The 23286-nt window shown below is 36.1% G+C and overlaps 1 protein-coding gene across 1 annotated transcript in view; it reads left to right on the top strand.

Annotated features, from left to right (window-relative positions):
* LOC103259681 (ephrin type-A receptor 3) overlaps positions 1-23286 on the top strand; it is a gene marked incomplete at its 5' end in the record, with an annotated part of 80283 nt that overhangs the window by 43240 nt on the left and 13757 nt on the right. The window contains 2 exons of the mRNA XM_008057333.2: positions 10251-10400; positions 11205-11398. Of these exons, the coding sequence (XP_008055524.2) occupies positions 10251-10400; positions 11205-11398 (344 nt within the window). The remainder of the gene's footprint in view (positions 1-10250; positions 10401-11204; positions 11399-23286) is intronic.

Raw genomic sequence — 23286 nt, 5'->3', positions numbered from 1 at the left:
TATTTCAAGGAATCCTTAATCATTTCATATAATGTTGAAAAATCTCAAAAGTTCAAAGGATGAGCTTTGCTACCTAAAGTGTCATCTGTCTCTGATCTCCTGTGGCAATCAACATCTGCTGAAGCTATTCTCTCAGTGGCTCTTAGACTTGAACTACTGGGGATTAGGATAGATGCTTCCCCTGGGAGCCCTCTTGGAATGCCCTTCACCTTGTTGTCTACAGTGGATGAAGTCTAGTCCCCGACAACACATAGATGCTAAATCCGTTAGGCAAATGATTTATCTCTATGGTTCCACTTCTAACCTGATAAGCCAATATTTACTTCCAGGTTAAATACTCAATTACTTAGAGTTTGCTCAGATAAACTCTCCAAAGTCCTTTGTCACTCTAAGTATGACCTGACAGAGCTCACAGGCAGGGAATGTGAACTGTGAACCAGCAAAGCCTTTTTTAAACCAGCAGGGAGAGATCTGTATATATAATTAGAGAACAATTTGGGAAGGTATAAGATATGATACCTGAGTGTCCGGAGATTTCAGCAAGTACACTCTCTCTCTTTAGAAACGAAGACTTAAAGCCCCCTAACCCACAGTGAAGGAGGTGACTTCAGTTAAGCTCCTGAAAAATGTAGGCTTTTGGCCAAATGTCTCATTTGAACTGTCTGAACTCATTAAGCATAGAGAACTGAATTGCAGAATCTTCCAAGAACAGGTTTACTGTGTGATTCCTGCTTTCACTGCTGTTTCTGGGCAAGGTGAGCAGAGGGAATTCCTTCAAGTAATCCTGGAGTGTAGTTCAACAATTATGAGATACTTCTGTCCAGAGAACCCCTAGCACCTTAACTTGCAGGACTTCAGCTCCTTTAACTTTTTTTTTTGTAGAATTCTATAGATGTAACTCCAGGTATAACACCCAAGTAGATAATGCAGTTTAGTCCAGTTAGTCTGTCTTTAAGAGTCCAAAATAATTACCATTAAAAATATCGGCATTCTTGGTATTTCATGTAGGTTTAAGATAGAATTTTGAAAGTTGAAAGAGCCAAGTTTCATAAGTCACCAAGCTTTGAAGTTGTTAAAGATAGATAAAACTTAGCATAAAGTCAAAGTTTACATGCCTCATGACCCTCTGTTTATGTTAAGAAACTTGGCTAAAATGGGAAAGGAGGGTCAAACTGAGCCCAGAAACCAAAACTCCTGATTCTTATAAAAGTTCAGAATCCAGATGGAGCAAATGACCAGATCTGCCCCCTGAACCTTCAATTGCTGCTATACATAGATGAGACGTCAGCACCAGGGGAAACTGGCTCTGGGTCTGGCATTGCAAGTGTGAGGAGCAAACATTAACTTCTGATTCTGTTACGTTTGAATTGGAGGTCCCTCAGCAATTGAGGTTTTAGATACACTCCATATGCTGTGATTCTGGGCTTACTCCAAGCAACTGGAAACTTTTTTCAAATACATAAATATATCTGGGGAGCTTTCATGTGGATATGGAGACCAGCTCAAGTAAATGCCTCTTTTTCAAATCGGTTTAAATATGGTTTGAAAAAATACGTCTTCATAAATAATTTTTATAGTAACTAGTCATGCTTTTATAATATTCTGAATGCCTAGTAGCAGTTTCCCAACCAAAATTTAAATTATGAACCAGTTTCAAAGTTTCAGTTCATCAGTAAAGTTGCATTTGAACAGTTTTACTGCGTCAGGAAAGACGTATACCAAATGATGACAGCATTTTGTCTCATCAAATCCAAATGTTTGTGTAGCCTATTGAAGGATGTGTTCGGTTGGCAGGTATTTGAAGAGCACCTGAATGTTAAAAATATCCTTCACATATATAAACTGGGAAACCGATTTCTAAACCTGGGGAGGGGAATGTATGAGATGGGAGCTTGAATTTGTTGAGGTGGGAGGTGAGGGAGGAAGAGGAATTTGTGTGGGTACAACCAGGAACAGAAATATGCGTAAGCTCTGCAATGAATTACTTGTAGGAAATTTAGCAAGTCAGGCCACTGCATATTCCATTTATTTTACTCTGATGGTCTCAGAACTACAGATGCTCAACTTAAATGTAGCGAGTCTTACTGTAAAGTGTGACTCAATTAAAATTTATGGCCCCAGCTTCTTCTTTTACCCATATTTCAGAACCAAATTGGGCCCTCAAGGACTCGTATCCAGTGCCTCTCTCTAACAATAACATTTATGGTTTTGTAGTTGTAGATAGTGTTTGCTCTTGGAGTAAGCACTTGTATTTTACTAAAATGCTTGGTCACTGATGCTACCATATCATTTAAAAAAACTGGTGCTTGATTTAAAAAGTTAACTTGTTTCTCTAACAATAGAAAGTTATCCTGATATGTTTTTTAAAAAGAATGAAGGAAGGAAAAGCAAAAGAAAGGAGAAAAGGAAAAGAACATTAAAAGATAGAGGGAAAAAAATCCAGAAAGGATATTGACATATTATCAAAACTCAGGTAATTAGAAGATTAGCTCCAGTGAACTTGATCTTTGCTTTTCTCTGATTAAAGAGAAATCTTTTGTTAAAATGAGCCTGGAACAGGTATAAAAATATCCTTAGAAAGTGTGAGAATGGTTAAAAAAAAGTTGATTCCACTTAGTCTATGTAAAATCCCAGATAATTCTGGGAACTCATTTGAATTACTTTCCCTTGCTGATCAAGGCTTGTCACACACCATTTAATGCCGTATTTCTCAAATGGATATGATTTTATTCTTCAGAATATAGTTGATATTGTCTGGAGGTATTGCTGGCTATCTCCACTGGCGAGGTACTAATGTAATCTAGAGGTCAGGAGTGTTGCTGGACACCCTACAATGCCCAAGAGAGCCCCCACTGCAAAGAGTGATCTGGTGTGACTACCAATGCCCCTCTGGAGAGATCTTGCTTTATAAGCTACTTACCACATATGAAGAGTGGGAGTGGAAACCAAACATATGTCTCAGGTACTTTCTGATTTCTCCGGACCACACTGGACAATGTAAACTATATTGCCAATTGTGAAAAAATTGTGCAATAGACTGGCCTCTGCCATCAGGCTTCCTAGAATGTTGAACTTCGAGCAATCACAAACATGATGCAAACAAATCATAAACCCTGTAGCCTGTTAAAGTTTTATTTTCATTTGGCTTTGATCAAGCACCTGAAATTGCTTATTCTTCCCCTGTCTCTGGCTCTAAATTTCAAACATGGCCACTTTGGTTTTGATGTATTCTTTTCATGTTATTAAGACATCATGGAGTAAAATCGCACGTAGACATAAACCCCCAGAAGATAAATATGTCAGATATTTTTAGACAGCATTTGAGGTCTTACCCATGCATAATTTCTTTTTATGTTTTGACATTTTACTTAACTTTATTCTGGAAATGAGTAAAGTTGTATCCATGTGTGTAAACTAAAATTATTTTTGAATTATTTGTGGTATTTTTAGGTTGGTAAAGTACCTACAACATTAACATCGAAACAGTTGACAGAGAATGCATATTGTTTATAGAACTAAATGAAAGTCTTTATAGCATTCTTCAAACTCTAAAATACATAATCCATGCACCATCCTGTGACATATTTTCATAATTTTATAGATACAGTAAAAAATTGATGCTCAGTGAATCTTACATTTACTATCATGAAGTCGGTAAAATATTTTAATATAACAGCATTCTTAAATGAGAGCATAAAAAAGAGAGGAACATAATGTTTTAAAATCAAAAGAGAGGAACATAACATTTTTTAACAAAATAAATGATTATGTTATATATTGACTCAATCTTAGTTTATATTTCCTTATATTCTGAAAAACAAGATTTAACTCGCCTGAAAATAAAACGCACATCTAGAAATGCTCACAATTATCAAAAATCTTTAGTAAAATCTATTACACTGAGCTCATAAAATAAGAAATTATATTCTCACGTGACAGAACATTACCTTTTATAACACAGAAGGGGTTCTAAGCAGGAGGAGTAGAAAATAGGACTCATATTTCCATTGTGGGAATGCAAGGATTAAGGAGGAAAGATAGACTCATACTCCTCTGACCATCCCAGACCAGGCAAGACAATGGATGAAACAGTAGAAGGAGCAGCAAAGACGGCGTGCCCACCTCTGTCTACAAGAGCACTACACACTCTACTGTTGACTCACATTTGACCAGGATGTTCAAACCAGAGCTTTACTCATTACAGAAGGAAGGAAGGGAAAATGCCTCCCAAGAAAAAAGAACATAACTTTAGAAGACAGCACATAGTTAGGAGAAAGGGATTTTAATGAAACTCAACGAGAATGTGTTGAACGCCTGCTTTGCACATCTGCCCAGATAATCTCTAAAGAAGACAAGTGCTCTCTCCAGTGAGCACAGGCTTCTGGAAGTGCCTGCTCTTTATCTTCAGCTTATAAGCTATTGTTTTCCATAGCCTTACAATTTCAAACGACAGTTTGGATACACTATGTTTATTTTTGGCAATTGATATGGCAATTGCTTCTACTAGTGTTGAACATAAAATGCAAAAATGAGGGTGGAAAGGTGGATACTCCTGTGGGCATCCCAGACTAGGCAAAGAGCTGGAGGGTACATTGTTGAATTGAAAGAGTTTGTGATAAGATAATATAGGCATGTGTCCTTCCTTAAATTCCATGATTATTTTGCTGGAATCTCACCTGTAAAAATTTAATTTTTTAAATTTTAAATTAAATGTATACAATGTTGGTTTATTTTTCCTTTTCTCTTTTTAATTTTTTTTTATTTTAAGGATGTGGGGTATAATTCAGGGTTAGGTATACAAATGTTCATTATGCAGGTACCCTTATTGATAAGGTATGCCCCCCTTCCCCTGGCAGTTTCCCACTACTGCCAATCCCACCCCCATATTTTTCTTTTATTTAAAGCCAGAGTATCTTGATATTGTCTGCCTATCAAAGAATAAGATACATTCAAAAAATATTTTTGGTCTGATTTTTTTTGTGTGCAACAATTGGTAAATCTGAATAGTACTTTTGAGTTAGTAGTGATCTTTTCCTTGTATCTCCTTTAAATAAATGTGCTATGTCAATAGTAAAGATGTATTAATCAATTGAAAAGAATTCAAAGGAAGGAAAGGGAAGAATATTTATTGAATGCTCTATTAAGGCTAAGACACTTCATTCATTAGTTGCTTTACATATATTATGATTTCATCATCAATGACAAAAACCAGTAATAATTAATAATTAACAATCTTCAGTCATCTTCCTAATTCCCTCAGTAATGGGTAGCTTCATTTCCAGAATGACTGACTAGGGAAGAGATGAGAATTTTGAATCTACTGTTATCATTTATTTCTTGGAGCTAAACCAATAAGTCTAATAAGCTACCTGGAAGCAGATAATGAAAATTCTCTCTAATCAGAAGGCTACACATTTCATGAATATTGAATAAATTCTGGGTTAAAAGCTAACTACCTAGGCTTCCATAGTCACATTGGCAAGGGCAAACAACACTCATTCACATCTTCTCCACAAAGGGTTTATATCAGTTCCAGCTTTATTATTTTTTTACAATGATTTGTATGGGTATCATGTATAAAATAATATAATCGTTTTCCAGTAATAATTAAAATAAATGTGTTTCCTTTTTGCATATATGAACTTACCTATCTGTGACCTGGGACAGAATCCGGCCAGCAAGGAAAAGAACTGGGTCACAAGAAGGTCGATCAATAGAAGTATCTAGATAAGTTAAACATTTCAAACTTGCAAACTGCTTTTGTTATTGAGCTGATTGAGGGTCACTTACTCTTTTTTTATAACATGTTCAGAATAAAATGGAAAAAAAAATCAGATTGCCCCACTTCCCCATGCTTTCCCATAAGGGCAAAAACTCAAGCCTTGATATAATTAAGAACTAGAAGAACGTGCACATATAAAACCTGTATGGTGAACAAGTGAAAAAGCCATAACCTACATTTCCAAAGCTAGAAAACCTTGTAGCCAGAGGCCTTTGTTGTTTCATAGGTAACTACTACACTATGTAACCAAGATACTGTCCCAAAGTAGCACAATGAATTAAAGAGTCATAATATTTTTGTTAAAAATTAATGCAAAGTTAAAGATAGTGCAGAGGTCACTTGACAGCAAGTAAGTTTCAGGAATTTTTACATTGAGAGGTTTGAAGCTGTTATTCTAAGTGTGTGTGTGTGTGTGTGTGTGTGTGTGTGTGTGTGTGTGTGTCTGTGTCTGTGCGCGCATGCACGTGCGCACTCCAGTGCCCTAGGCAGGTTGCAACTGTTACAAAACACATCAAGAAGAGGGCAGAGTTCAAAATTTAAGTCTTTTCATTATCACAATTGACTATACATGTTCCCAAACACATATCACCTTTGTGTAAGTTTTAAACACAACCTTTTACTAACACAGGTGAAAGCAAATAGACAGCACCTGATTGGAAAATCATTCTGGAAATAATGTGCTTCAATGTGTAGCCATATACTGCTTTAGAGTAACATACATACAGATCCCAGTCAGATTAAGGGGCTTGGAGGGTGAAGTGGCCTTGATGTTCTCTTGATGTCTCTGAAACAGAGACCTCTTCAGTCATGTTGTGGCTGTCTCCAGGACACCCTGGGAAAGGATTCTTCTTCCAAGCTTAACCACAGATGTGGCTGTGTTCTTCCCAAAACATCACCTTTCAGCATTTCACTATTTTAGGACATTTTGTTAAAACATGATGATATTGGTGATATTCTCTCTGGAAAATAGTGATGAGGCATTTAACATGAGACAACTTTGATGTGCTCTGTTTAATCTTTATTTACGTAAATTAGACAGGTTTCTCTGTGTTGGTTGTCATCAATCTTTTGTTTTTCCTTATGACTGAATTTTAATTTCAACTAGGAACCTTGATAGGTGACAAATATCTGAGTTTTATATTTTCTAAAAAGACACAAAGTTTTAAGCATGGATAGGGCTTTTTTTAGGGCAATTTTTACACTTTCAGTAATTTGGTTCTGGGAATAGGAAACTGGCAAAGGCCTCTAAGAAAATGACAAAGTGTCTGTAGCAGAGATGAGACATTTAACTGAGATTTTTAAATATTATATTTCTTTTTTTTTCCCCATGAATACAGCTTTTGTTTGGTTTTGTAAATTCTCTGAGTTCTTTAAGGAAGAGAAAGTATGCCGAATGATTCCATTTGGCATCCGGAGTAGATTTTCTTCAGCACCACATGTATAAGCCTGGTTTTGTCAAAATCAAGAGATAGTATTAGAAATATTGCATCTTAAAACTCCAAACATGGTCTAGGCAGGTGCAAACAAGTTAATGCAGGAGTTTTAAAAATATTATTATTATTACTTTTAAGATTGAATATATTGAAGAGAAATGGTCAATATGAGGCTTGGGTGCCAGTCCTTTAGATTGAAATACAAGACAAGAACCCTTAAAATGTTGCTTAAAAATGTATGAAGTGTAAAAAAGAGAGTGAAGAAATAAGTGAGACAAGAATGGAGAAGCACCCGAGGACTTATGCCTGCTCTTCTGCATGATTGTAAAAGTTTCTTGTTCTGTTTTCCTGGCTCTGGTTTCTCACTCTTCCGGTGCCCATTGTGCACTCTAGTTGTCTCTTACTAACTCCCAAGGCTCTCTTTAGGCTGACTCCCATCCCTCCAACCTAATTTGTTTCACTTCACCAATGTAAACTGTCAACTGCCCTTTGGCTCTTAATGTCTCAGGAAGGTGTGCTCAGTCCCCGTGTGTCTTTATTCTCCCTGCCGATGGTGTCCTACTGTTTCCCTAATTCTCTGCACAATTTCATGCATTCTTCATGACCGAGTGTCAGACTCACCTTCAAAGATCTTCTGACAGTACTATCTCTGAAGAGTTCCCTTGAACTAAAAACACTAGAGAGAAGAGCTCAGTTTTACTGAGTGAGTTCCAATCTCACCACTCTCTCAGCCAGCATAACATTTCCTCAGCGTATCTGTGATTAAATACCAATTTGACATCTTAGCTTCCTCTCCCATTATATTCTTTCACACTAGACACTGTTCTCCCAGAAAATGCATTTTCCTCATCTGCGCTTTGATTTGTGCCATTTGCTTAGACCACGGGAGTGTTAAGCTAATGTTTCTTGAGTCCTTACTCTATGCTAGGAACTAGGCTAAAGATTTTTAAAATTTTTTTAATTTGTTAATTACGGTATTTATTTCTTTCTTTATTTTTTCTTTAGTTGGAGTCTGACTCCATTGCCCAGGCTGGAATGCAGTGGCATGCTCACGGCCACCCTAGCGTCAACCTGCAGGGCTCTGGGGATCCTTCTGTCTCAGCCTTCCAAGTAGCCGGAACTACTGGCATGAGAAACCATGCCCGGCTAATTTTTCTTTATTTATTGTAGAGACCAGGTCCCACCAAGTTACCCAGGCTGGTCTCAAACCCCTGGACTCAGGCAATCCTCTTGCCTCGGCCTCCCAAAGTTCTGGGATTACCAGCTGAGCCACCGAGACTGGCCTGGGCTGAAGATTTTACTGAAATGTGTCATCAAGCTCCAATGATGATGCTATGGGCCAGTACTATTACCTTTCCAAATAATAGTAAGTGAAATGAGAAAACTCAGCCATATGAGGCTTAGTAACATACCTCCTAAATTGCCAATCCATTCTGTAAAGCACTATATTGTTGCTCTTTGAGCATCATTTCAAATCCAGGGAAATATCAACAGAACACATTTTGATGAATATGATTTAAATTTGGATATGCCAGGTGCAGTGGCTCAAACCTATAATTCCAGCACTTTGGGAGGCTGAGGTGAGAGGATTGCCTGAGCCCGCAGGTTCAAGACCAGCCTGGGCAGCTTGGCGAGACATCATCTCTACAATAAATCAAAAAATTAGCCTGACGTGGTAGCGCATGCCTGTAGTTCCTGCTACTTGGAAGGCTGAGGTGGAAGGATCACTTGAGCCCAGCAGGTCGATGCTGGGGTGGCATGAGCATGCCACTGCACTCCAGCCTGGGCAACAAAGTAAGATTCCAACTCAAAAAAAGAGAGAGATGCTGTAAATTTTTTTGAAATATTCATTCTTTTTTTCCTGTATCAAAAACTGTGTTCATCTTGCAAGTGACCTTACTTAAATTTAAAGTCACCTAATACATAAATGACCTCCTCAGTCCCCGGGTGAGAATCTTGGCTTCATGCTCCACATCCCCAGTAGCTTCGCCGTGTGAGTCCATGGACAGGCAGGATAGGCATCACTTGGTGCTTGTTAGAAATGCAGACACTGGCTATGCGCTGAAACTACCCCCATCAAAATTTTCACTTCTCTGGGAGCAAGCCCTAGATGACTTATATACACTATAAAGTTTTTAGAGAAATGCACTAGATGCAAATTTCTTTCTGTATTTATTCACAACAACTAGTTATTACTTCTATTTTCCTGACATTTTCTAAACAAAAGAGCCAGTATGTTATTCATAATTGTGACTCAAAGTAGCTAGCATAATACTTCCTATATGGTTGACAATTGGTATATCTTTATTAAATGCATTTATTGAACTGAGAGCAAATTCCATAGATGTTACACCTTTATATCTCCCATAACTCATAGAAGCAACATTATTCTCTACACTATAAGTTCTGGGAATGTGGTTATTATGTCTATCTACTTCATACAGAGCCTAACTAACATGGAAGACACGTCAATGATAGAGTGAGGCACTCAGTAAATTAATTAAGATATATTGAAAAGAGTTTTCTAAAATATAATTTTATTGAGATGTAGATTTAATAAATACCTTAAGTACTTATGTGCCAAGGAGTGGCCTAAGTTCTTAACAAATAATAACTTATTCATGTTCTGAACTTTAATTGCTTGGTCAAGCATAAATCTAAGTTAACTCAATAAAAGTTGATTTGTGATAGCCCTGTAAATTCTAATACATATCATATCATATCTACTTTAGCTGTTTTTGTTGCAGGTGATTGATTGAGCCATAGTTGATATAAATGTCAGTATCTAAGCAGCTTTCTATTTTTTTTCCGTGATTTCAAAATTCTTCCAAATTATTTGGAAGTAAATTTTTTGTACATGATATGCTACTCCTGGTTAGTATTAAAGGAGAAGATACTTTGCTATTAAATACTTTCATAAAATTCATGTTCCATTTCAGAACAGAAATACCTTGGCAAATTCTGTCAGATTTTAGATTATGCTATGTTTGTTCTGTACATTGCTCATGTATGTACCCATGATTTTGCATTCAAAGGGAGGGAAGATCCCAATTCGGTGGACATCACCCGAGGCCATAGCCTACCGCAAGTTTACCTCAGCCAGCGATGTGTGGAGTTACGGGATTGTTCTCTGGGAGGTGATGTCTTACGGAGAGAGACCATACTGGGAGATGTCCAATCAGGATGTAAGTATTTGTAGTCTATGAGTTATGGGTCCAGATTAAAAGATCAAGCTGTGTAAGGAAGTGAAGCATAATGAAACCAGGTGGCTGCTAGTTTGTGACATTGAAATAGAATATTTAGCAGAAATGAAACTATTTCCAAGTCTTCCAAGGATATTAATTGAATTGCTCTTACATTACATATTTCCCTCAAGCATGGGTTTAGAAATGAGACAAAGTAAAACAGTTGTAATGAGAATATAATAAATGACTACCCAAAATCAATGTATTCTGATGCACATTAGAGTTTGAAAATCACTGCTTTACGTGATTAAAAAATAGTAATGAACCAATAGTTGCTTCATTGTAAAGCACGTAGGATTTTACCAAAAGAAGTTACTATAATTTGGAAGAGACCATTTGAACTGTGGTATAACCAAAATCCGTATACCGGTTTTCTCCACATTCATTCATATATTATTTTTTTCTCTACATTCATTTATATTTTTCATAGAATCCTATACAACCAAATAATATCTTTGTAATACGAAAGGTCTTATATCGTTGAACACTTCTTTTTATTTTAATCTAGAAAGATCTTTCCGAACTCCTCTTTCCTAAATTCACTTTCTCTTACTCTTCCTTTATATAACATTCGCAGGCATGCATAATTTTTTGTTCATTTGATCAGCTGTTATCCTTTTATACAGTTTAAAAAGAGAACTTTTTCACTTAACTTTAAAATATTCACATTAGTGCTCCCTGCCCAAGAAGAAGTAAAATAAGTCTCTCTCTCTTACATCCCCGAAAACTTTGCTTCTCCCACAGGTAATTAAAGCTGTGGATGAGGGCTATCGACTGCCACCCCCCATGGACTGCCCAGCTGCCTTGTATCAGCTGATGCTGGACTGCTGGCAGAAAGACAGAAACAACAGACCCAAGTTTGAGCAGATTGTTAGCATTCTGGACAAGCTTATCCGGAATCCCGGCAGCCTGAAGATCATCACCAGTGCGGCAGCAAGGTGACACGTTAGAGTTTATATCCTGCACTCACTCTGAAATTCATGTTTGCTCTCTTCAAGATGTTAATTTTTTTCTCCCATTCCCCAGAAACATTCTTTGAAACTGTTTTCTGCAAGACTAGAAAGATGTATTTTCTTTTTCTTTTTTTTAAATCTTTAGCAGAAAACCTCAGGCTACTTAATAGTAAGAATGAAATTCTAAGATATTTTTGATGTCCATCTTAACTCTTCATTCAGTTTTGTTTATGTTGGGAAACAAAACTGAACACATACCTTCTTTTCACCTTTCCTTATTTGTTTTTTGTTTGCTTGTTTGTTTGTTTGTTTGTTTGTTTGAGTTGGAATCTCACTCTGTCGCCATGCTGGAGTGCAGTGACATGATCACAATTCACCACACCCTCAACCTCTTGGGCTCAGGTGATCCTTCTGCCTTACCCTTTCAAGTAGGTGAGACTACAGGCACTCACCACCATACCCAGCTAATTATTTTTACTTTTTGTAGAGACAAGGACTTGCTGTGTTGCCCAGATAGGTCTCGAACTCCTGGGCTCAACCAGTCCTCTCACCTAGGCTTCCCAAAGTGCTGGGATTACTGGCGAGAGCTACAGTGCCAGGCCTTACTCTCCCTTATTAAAGAAGTCCTGATTCAGTGTTCATTTAATTAAAAATCTAACACATAGCACTGGCCAGCAAAATACAATTTCCCTCCACTTAACTAAACAAATATTTGTTTAATCCCTACTGGGTACCAATAACTCTACTAGACACTATGGAAGATAAAACTAAGAGTGAAATAAGGCCACCACCCCTGAACAACAACAGAAATGTCAATACATCATAGCTGTAGTGCAATTCAGGGTGCACAGTGTCCATTAAATTTTCTGCATATTCCTCTAGTTAAGAATCACTGAGTTCTCATGGTGCTTATGAGGAATGTAAATTACAGCGCATCTGCAATGTTCGGTGGACGAAATGGAGAAGGAGAGATGAATTATGTCAGGAGCCATATGAGAAGAAAATGAGTATTAATGTATTTGGTTCATCTTGGAGAAACTAAAGGCAAATCTATATTGTTTAATAATTTAGATTTCCATTGCGCACATAAGAAAAAAAACAGCTATTTTATATTTTGATGATGCATGCTTTTATAGCCTTTTAATTTTTCTTTCTGATATGTCAATGAGCTAGTACAACATATTTCGTACTTTTAAAATCATTCCTCCTGACAACTAGAGAGAGAAGCACTTCAGATCTATTTGGGACTTCTAGCTACATGTCCACTAACTCAATGGTTTGAAGACTAGTGATAATACCTTGATCTGCACAATGGAATTTTCTCATTAATGATTGATGACTTGTTGGTTAGACAACCTTCTTGGCAAAACCAGTTGCTTCTTGACTTCTATTCTTAATTGTGCTGTTTCTAGTTATCTTTAATAATATCCTGCCCTGTTGTTTCCATTGCTATGAAGTATTATGACTAAAACTGGCATTCAGTGCATGAGAAAGTCCTTGGTTTTCACCCTAAGTAGTCTGATGAAGCACTGTGTGAGTGTTTGTGTGTATGTGTTTGTGAATATATAGATACATAAAAAGTTCGGTTAATTATGCTTTAGTTTCAGATTTTTTAAAAAGATCAGTAATATTTAATGCAATATTATAAGAAATCAAAATTAACGCCCCCAATCTATAATGAGTAAAATATCAAAAATTTAAACATACAAACATTTTATTTATCTATTCATCTGATGATGGATATGTTGATTCCACGTCTTGGTGATCATGAATAATGCTGCAAGGAACATGGATATATACATATCTCTCTGAAATACTGATTGCGCTTACTTTGGATATACACCCAGAAGTGGGATTACTGGATCATATGGTGGTACCATTTATAGTTTTTTGAGAAACCTCCATATTGTTTTCCATATGGCCATCCCAATTTACATTCTCAGTGTTCCCTTTTCTCCATATCCTCCCTAACACGTGTTATCTTTTGACTTTGTGATAATGACCTCATAGCAGGTGTGCAGGCCATCACTCATTGTGGTCTTGATTTGCATTAGTCTAATAATTGAACATTAGATATATGTAAAGATTATGTTGAACATCTTTATTTAGATTCACTGAGTATATGTACTTCTTCCTAGGAAAAATGTCTATTCAAGTTCTCTGTTCATTTTTTAATCAGTTTATATTTATATAGAGATCTAAAAATACATAAAGCACATAGAAATAAATAATAAAAACAGAAAATCAGATTACATTTATATAAACATATAGCATGTTTATATGTTTTAATTTTTGCTATTTTATTCATTGTGGATTGGAGGGATTATGTTTTATTTTTTATAATATTGCATTAAATATTACTGATTTTTTTAAAAATCTGATGCTAAAGCATAAGTAACTGAACTTTTTATGTTGTTTGTTCAGTTTGTTCGTTTTTTTGCTATCAAGTTCTTATGAGTTTTTTATTTTTTGAGTATTATCCCCTTATCAGTTATATTGTTTGTAAACATTCTTCCCTTCTGTAGATTGCCTTTTAATTTGTATTTTTTCACTTTTCTTTGTTGTGAGTCCATTTTTAGTTTGACCTAATCCCATTTGCTTCTTTTTGCTTTTGTTGCCTGTGATTTTGGAGTTGTATCTACAAAATTGTTGCCAGGACCAAAGTCATGGAGTTTCCTCCCTATACTCACTTCTAGGAGTTGTACAGTATTAAGTCTTAAGTTTATCCATTTGGGGTTGATTGTATTGAGTGCACATTATCCAGTTTTCACATTATAGTTGAAAAAGATAAATAAGGAGAGTCAGAACCAAAGTCTTAATATCAGTATATTTTATAATCATAGCTTATTCGTTGGCAATAACACTTAGGGGTCACAAAGATTGAATTTGGTAATAGATCCTTCAATAAAACTACCCATAACTTATCCCATAAGGATAAATCTCTATCCTAAACTTCACAGAGACTGTACAGTCTCTTTGAGAAACCCACCTGACAGTTTAACAACTAGCAGGATAACAAACCTGGGCCATAAGGTCCTCATTTTGTACTCTGAAGTCGTTTCTTTTGATCTTTACACAATAGTCATCATGGCAAAGAAAAACATCTTTTTCTATCATGAAAAAGACATTCAAACCATTTTCACAGGATAATATTATCAATATAAAGCTATGCCACATAGGCGTATTTAGCACCAGTTTTATGGAGGTACTAATCTTACTATCAGACCATAGTATGTCAGGATACGTCCTAGCATCTAAATTTTAATATATTTCATAATTCACCTTTTCATTTTTATTGAAATATATTAGCTATGTTTTCTTTTATGTATTCTTTGATATCCGAACAAGGTTAATGTATTTTGTCACAAAATATATATACAGGGTAAAAATAGGATTATTTTTTCTGTAAAGTGCAATGCATTATAATAACCAAATTTAAAAGCTTGGGTAATTATGTTTGTATTTTTATTTACTGCATTTAAACTACACAACAGATCGGATTATCTTATTATAAATTTATTATCAACAACCTCACATTACTATGCAACAATATAAAGACATTTCTTTCCCTTGAGAAAGTTTGCTTTTCTGCTTTAGACAATGATAACTTACCAAATGCACTCACCCCTTCAATTTTTCAGTGGTGTTCTTGCCAAATACCTCATTGCGAAAATATAGAGTTATTAGTTGGGAATGTCTAACAGCAGAAACAAAAATGTACTGGCACCTGTACCTACCCATAATGTCCTTCTTTCTTCTTACTGTAAGAGAATGTGTCCCTCTATCTGACCAAAGCAAATCCTCTACTTGTGCTCACTCTCTGTCTCCCTCTCACCTTCTCTCCCTCCTATATTTCCAGGAGATAAAACTGTTCAGGTCTATTCTGAGTTCCAGATATTCAGAATCTCTAGGAAAGTGAAATTTGGATGTTTGATGAAAATGCCAGGTGATTTTTCTCACCAAGGAATTGAGGGGATAGTGCTTATCAATCACAACTCTGCAGGCCACATATCTCTGCCAACAACTTCCTGTTTCTCTGACACTCTCCACAGCCAGACTTCTCAAATAATGAACTCTCAGTCTTATAAGCTCAATATTCTGAAAATGTGTCTTTCTGTTTTCTCCTGCTAGCCTGATCCTTCCACTGCCTTCCTAAGTAAGTTGAATATACCAGCACCTACTCATCTGTACAACCAAGAACTGGGGCAACTCTTGGCCCCTCTTCATGGCTCTCCACACTTTGATCCAGATGGTCACTGGATCAATGTGACTCATCTCTCCTTTTCACTGCAAACATTATCTTTTGTGGCTGTTTCTCTTTCTCACCTGGACCACTGCAATAGCCTCCTAACTTGTCCCCTACTTCCAATGTCATCCGACTCCAAACAAACTCCTTCAGAGTCTTTTTATCAAAACTTATATGGTGTAATTTTAGCCACGTGTTTTTATCTGATTTTGAATTCCCATTACACTTAAGAAACCATCTAGTCTCCTTTTAATGGTTCAAAAGCCCTGCGTCTCCAGTTTTATTTGTTTAATTAATATTTGTTTTATTTAAATAGCCATTTATTAATTTTTTCCATCAAGTATTTATTATTTGCCAATCTGTCTTGTGCAAGGCACTGTGTAGATTCTGGAGAACAATGAAGGAGACAAATACGGTTCCTGCCATCTTGGAGCTTTCATTGTAGAAGATGCACAGTAAACAATAGACAACTACAGGCTAGCAGAAAGAAATAAGTAGATGGTTAGATGGACAACAAAGGAATAGTTGAGAGAGTGCCTTCTGGGCGGGTGATATTTGAGAGACCTGAGGAAAGGAAAGAGCCAGCTGTATAAAGGCCATCCCGCCCCCTCACCCAACAAAAATATTCTTGGCATAGGATAAAAACCTGCAAATGTCTGGAGATGAGAAAGAGTTTGGAGCATTCTAGGAAGTGGCAGAGGATAAAGTGACTGAAGGAAGAGTCTGTCATGAGTCTAAGGAGGCAAACAGAAGCCAGAGCCCTTGAGGCTACGCAGGCCACAGTGAGGACTTTGAAATATTTTTCAAATGCATGAGGAATCCATTAGGGTATTTGAAGCAGAGAAGTTACACGATTTGATTTATATGACTGCCTTGTAGAGGAGGAGCAAAAGTATGAGGGGGTGGGGGTCATGTCAACCTTTCAACTGTGCCTCTTTCACATAAACAACACGTTAGCCTCAGTGGCCACTTCTAGTTCCTTCAGGGTACAAGAGCATTTCAGAAAATTGGAGCACTTACTGGTCCCCTTATCGCAGATCTTCCTTCATGCCTTTCTTCCTTAAGGTAGCAGCTTACGCATCACACATCCAGTGAGTCTTTCTCTGATAATGCCAGAGAAATAAAGTTTAACACCACTGTTCTTCTACAGAGCACCTTATTCTTGTTCTTCAACATGACTTTAATTTTGCTTTCTGTGTACGTATTCCTTTTAAGTATTCATTCTCCCACTAAACATAAGCCCTATGAGATCAGATGCCACACTTCTCTTGTATTACCAGTGCCAGATTGATAAGGAAACTCAATAAGCATCTGCTAAATTCATAATAAATATTTACATCATTAGTATATTTCCATTTCAACAGACACAAGAAAAAAATCTAGTGTTTTTCTATTAATTAAACAGATTTTAAGACATTGATCATGAAATAAAAGATTAAAATTATTCTCTAAAGCAAGATTTCACATACATATCTTTTTCTGCCAACTCAACTCCAGAAATACTCTCCTAAAGACACAATAGGAAACCCTTTAGAACTGAATTTGTGGCTGGTTAAAGTATTCAAGTTTCTGAACGATGTAGTTATTCAGATCAATGTATAGGATTATGTGTATATGCACACACCCCTCAGTGTTCTATCGGAAAAACAGCAGCATTCTTATAGGACTAGGAATAAGAAATATAGAAATATGATGCTTATAGAATGATGCTTTCCAGAGTCTGTCTGGATCTAGTTAGTTTTATGGTATAATTTCCATTTATTCTGCTAGTTGGCTAAGTACCTTTTAAAGCTAATTTTTTGTCTTAGAGAACTTTGTTTCGTCTACCGTAATAGAAATCTTTTTATAATGCATCATTTCACTTTTCAACCTTCATTAGAGTTGATGATTCATAACAGATTCATTCTCGAAGAATCTTCCGCTGAGAGTGTCTCTGTGAATGCCATTGGTCATTACACATGGCTGGAAGTGGGGGAGATGGAAAAGCAGATGGTCAGGGTGTGCCCGATCAAAACCTCCTCAGGGGCTGCAAGGAATGGCAAGAAGGGTAGGGACATTATATTCAATTGTGTGTTATACTTGGTTTCTAGTCATTGATTTTTTTTTAAGAGTAGAATAAATCAGAGGGGACATGAGAGTTTTAAGTTTTGACTGCACTCCAATATGAGGCTACAAATGTTTATTTAGCAATAACCATATGCGAGGCATTAGACGAGGCCCTGTGATGATGACTTAGGTAACAGACACATCCTCCGCACTTGACAGCTTGCATTTCAACATGGAAGGAAAAAGAATTTTCAGAAATACTTCACGACTCCTCGGAATATGTAATTATTAGAGGAAAAAGACAAGGTATTCAGGAATCATAAGGGGAGATGTGTTGACTTTTATAGTTGGAATTTCCCAGCGGTTGTATGTAAGAAGTGACTTTTGATGGTGGATGAAACTTTTCCAGGCAGAAAACAAGATAAGACCATAACAGGCTGGGAGAACACTGTAGAGAAGAAAAAAAAAGACACAAAAAAATGTAGGATACTTCCAAATTACATTGCATAATACAGTTCTGCTAGACTATGGGATCAAAATGGAAATTATAGGGGAAAAGCTTGAGAGATGATTTTCTCAGATAATGGAAGACTAATTGTCATCTCTAGAAGTTTGTGCTTTTATCTATGAAGAAAGGTGTGTCATTGAAGGTACTCAAGTGAAATGTTGCACCATGCTTATGAAATAGTTCCTTGGCAGGTACGCCTAAAAAGGGCTGGTGGTGAAGGAATTCATAATAAAGATTAGGAGGTAATTTCAATAGTCTATGGAAAGGCTTATGGAATGCAGCCAAAACTTAAAACTAGAGTAGAACAGAGAAAATAGAAAGTTTTACTGATGTGAATATTACAGGACACAGTAGCTAATGAGATGTGCAGAGTGGCAGAGAAGGAATCCAAGAGTACTTCCACATTTTGAATGTGGAGAACTGTGAGACCAGCCTTCTCATTGTATTAGTAGGGGCAGAAGGAGGAACAGGTCTGCCAAGCAGATGAATGTTCTTGGATACAGTGAAACTGCGTCCCACAAGAAACTAAAGTTCACATCACAAATCTGGGGAGAGATTAAAGCTATGCATGCAGTGTAGAGCATTCTTTCTGCAGAGATAAAAAGAAACATGCTTAGCAGGTACAAATCTCAATCTAGTAGTAGGCAGTTTCTTTTTTAAAAACCAGTATTTTTCAATATAATTTAATTTCTAATTATAGTTATCATACCCTATGGGCTGTCAGAAGGCTTTAATCTCTGACTAGTGGGAATGTGTTTGTTGCTTTATATAAGTTGACACTGAACTATCCTTTGGTGCTGTTCTGGAGTCTAGAGGTCTTAGTGAGGCCTCCAGATACCTCCGTTGCTTAGTACAGAAGTCACCAATTCAAATGACTAAGAAAACCAAGAAGCTTATTGAAACAGTTGAATGTCTCTGTTGCATGTAACAGGGTGTGGTGGCAGCCAGTGGAGACTATAGGTACCTTATAAGAGGGCTGTGGAGCCAGTCAGTGACAGAGGATAGCAATTCTAGAAGGAAAATAAATATGAAACGTTTGTTAATATCTCAGAATGTCACTTTGATTCCCACCTAGAGAGAAAGAAAATACCTTTTATTTAGAGCTTTGGCGAACACTACCAGTTACAGCATAGAAGAATGTGAAATGGTGGGTTAGAGAAAAGGAAAGAGCGTTAGGCTGAGTTTTAGACTACTGCAGAAAACCACAGCTTAAGGAATTTTCAAAAAGTGCGTACAATGCACTGTGGCATCAAAGCTGCAAATGAGAATGAAGAAAGAACTGAGGGAGAAGCTTTTCAATTCAAAAATAGAGAGAACATTGAGTTTTTTCGAGTGAACTATTTTGAATCATTTAGAGTGATAGATGTGAAATTTTATGAGGTCTAGTTGTAATTGGATAATGAAAAGAAAAGGCAATATGAAACTAAAGCCTTTGAGAAATTTAGGAAAAAAGCAAATACAGTAACAAACACGTTTAAGAGGGTAAAAACAAAGCTCTCTCCTCTTTTTTTAAGAACCATAAATTGATGGAATTCAGTACATTCAAAATATTTAGAATGAAGTTCTGAAGTGAAGGCACCAAATTCTTGTCAAAAAAGACAAACAACATTTATAGAAGGAGTCTGCAGACCCAGTTATACTGAGTTAATTTAATTGAAATGATTTAAAATATATTGTTACATTGCATTGCTTACCAACTTTGAAAAAATTTATTTTTATTAACTTGCAGCATAGATAAGGAGCAAAAATAAAGAATATTAATAATTCTTCCCTGTGAATGACAATAAACAAGCATTAGTAGAAAACTTCTGATCTTTAGGAATATATGATATAATTCTCTCTGAGAATAACTGCTGTTGTGACAAAAACTATATCCTTTGTTATAAATCTAACGACCAAAAACAATCTAACTTTATTTCTCAGAATGACTTTGACCTCAAATTCTGAAACTGACAGGGTGACTTTGCTCACTGAACAAATATGATACGGAACCTTTTAAAAGGAAGCAAATATGCCAAATACCCAGGTGATCTCTCTCCCTTTTTTAATCTTAAAATCAAAGAAGCTAATTTTACCACAGGGAGGAATTAAACCAGATGTAATAGCTATAACTGCTAAGATTTTTGTCCTTAAGGCCTAGAGATAATTAAAATAAACACAATGACTGTACTTCTCCTTAATGTGTCATTTATGTACTAGTTTCCTGTTGAGAACTATATATATTCAAAATTATTTTTAGTTACTGATGACAAATTAAATTAATCTAATCCTATCTCCCTATTTTTAATGTTAGCGATAAAGAAGACCAAGGTCATCATCAATCCACATTAAAATAAACTGGCAAATATAAGCTTTCCCCCCTGAAATACAGCAAAAAGTCATCCTTTGAAATTAAAAAATAAAAGCAAGTTATAAAAAGTACTGAAAAATTATATTACCATTTCCAGATAACAATAAATGCAGATATCATTATTAGTATTTTGACTTTGAGAAGTTAGTCTACAGATTTAATATGTTTCCTTAAACTATTCACAATAAAAAAATTTATAGTGTTATAGGCATATACCTACTATACAAGAAATATCTCTTAGTTATTTATTTTTGATACGTGAAAAGTAAAGCCCTTTGTAAACGAAAAGAAGTTTTTTACACCATTAAAGGATAACCGATGATTCAGAGTCCTAAGAAGATATTGAAATAAGGTCATTATCAGGAGATATTATTCTTGGGATTGTTTATTGACATAGACATCTGTTCCTCAGTACCTGGTGGTAATTGATACACATCTATTTACAGCGAAAACAGGAGTTGGTAGAAGGAAAATATCTGGGTGCTTCTTTAATGCAGCGGTATGAGAACCCATAAAAGAATAATTCACAAATCTTAATACAAGGAGGGAGAGAGAACGGGAGGAAAGTTATTTTTTGCTTCCCCTGAGCAAACATGTAATTTCCGTGATTTCTTTTTAATGACCGCGGTCTGCGGCCAGTAGGTACTGATTTATGAAAAGCTGTAAAAGATCAGGTGGAACTCTGTAGGACATCGTTTACAGCTGCACGGATTGAAACCTATCTAATTTGTCTAGTAAAAGTGTGAGCTCACGGTGCACATCACCCGGCCTATAAATTTCCCCCTCAGACCCAATGTCTAGGGCTGGGTCTGAAAACACGCCAATGCCTGCAGCTGCTCCAAGGCTGGATTCCCTTGGTGCGCATGAAGAGACATCACAGGCTCTTCACAGTGAGAGACAAATTCCTATCCATTGATAAACTCTCCAGATGTCCTCTCTGAGGAGGAAAGGAACCAATTTTTATTTGAAATCCCCAGAGAAATCCTGGAAGTGGAAAAATGATACTTTGCAGGGCTGGTTATTCTGAGGTCACTGGCATTAAAATTAGGTCATTTTTTTTGTCTTGGTTGTACTTTGATCCAAGTCATAAACAGACAAACTCAGTTGGGGTCACTCTAATCCCTAATCCGCATGTCCTGTTCTATTTCAATTTGTTTATACTAATTTTCTCTAAACTCTTGTTGAGTCTGGCTGAAGTGTTGAGTGTGAAAGTACAAAACTTTTTGAATTGAGAAGAAAAAAATCCTGCATTTTGCCATTAGGCACACTTCATAAATATTCTGAATAAATGTCCTGGGGTTTGATTCTTCATACCCACAAACCCATAAATAAAAATGTATTACTATTCATGGAACTACAAGTTGACATTAAGTTCTGTGTTACGGCTACTGTAGACACACAAACTGTGGTGTCTGTGTGTGTGTGTGTGTGTGTGTGTGTGTGTGTGTATACCTTGTAGAGGGTTTAATATTTTGTTGTCTCATTTCTAGGTCTTAGTTTACTTTTCTTATTTTTTTCATGCTTGATTTAATGCTTTTTCCATCAGTTTTGTTTAGGCTCAATGACATATCCAGTGAGTCCACTGTGATAGCTAATGCTTGCTAGTAACAAGGCTACTTAACCCATGATAATTATGCTGACACAATGTAAGAATAATGTATAAATTTTGAAACCAGGATTGTGTGTCTGTATCTGTAATTCCTCAAGTTCTTAGGAAAAGAACAGAAAGAACATTTTAATTATAAAGATACTGTCTTTTTTGCTTTCTCAGATGGGTACGTTAAAGAATCATAGAAAGTTATTTGTATACATATTTCAGAAGAAAATAGTGTATAACATATTATATTTATATTTTTTAGTTTTCTAGCTATACCTAAAAGAAAAAAATTAAGACTTTTAAAAATAATGTCTAATCTTTGTTTCTTTGTATAGACAATCTCTGAGAGTTAGTTCAAAATAAGCCATATCATAGAAATAAATGATAAACTCCATAATTCAAATTTTTAACTTGCCCTTTGAATACTTGAAGTAGAAAGGATTGAAGTAATTGAGTTTAGGCTAATGGGAAGAAGATTGAAAAACCCCTCACTTTCAGCTGACCTCACTACAAAAGTGATACAGGGGAGGTTACTATTAGTCTGTATTTTCCACAGAGGATGAAAATAGAGGCAGAACCAAAAAGTAGTTACCATTTTTTAAAAACTCAGCAATAAAATTGCATTAAATGTGATTATTTATGTCAAATAAATTTAAAGCATCCCCATAAAAATCCAGGTGAATAGTTCATTTACAAGCCTCTCATGTGCTCCAAGCAATAGCATGCAGGTCTAGGGCATGATACAAAATTGTCCAGTCTTAAGAATCACCTCCACACTGAAGAAAGTTTCTTGTGTATTGGGGAGTGAGTTGGAGAAATGTCACCCATAGCAGTAGAAGAACATCTCAATTAAAACCCCTTTTTTAAGTGAGGGTTACAGTCGGCACATTTAGGGATTTGCTTTGCAGAGAGGTTTTCTCATTTAGAACAAGAGCTTTACCACCTATCCTAGATGGTAATCAATGCTTCCTATTCATAGGTAAAACATTGTACAGTTTCATTTCACCTGTATAGTTCATTTTGCTGTTTTTTATGCTATTTCAAAGGTATTCTTTGATATAAACACCTTAGAGAGCTAGATTCATTTCTAAAGTAAGGAGAAATGAATGTGGATATAGCTTTTATT

This window comes from Carlito syrichta, unplaced genomic scaffold (assembly GCF_000164805.1).
Source record: "Carlito syrichta isolate Samal-C Ts95f unplaced genomic scaffold, Tarsius_syrichta-2.0.1 Scaffold302953, whole genome shotgun sequence".
Lineage (NCBI taxonomy): Eukaryota > Metazoa > Chordata > Mammalia > Primates > Tarsiidae > Carlito > Carlito syrichta.
This window is presented reverse-complemented; position numbering and strand designations above follow the sequence as displayed.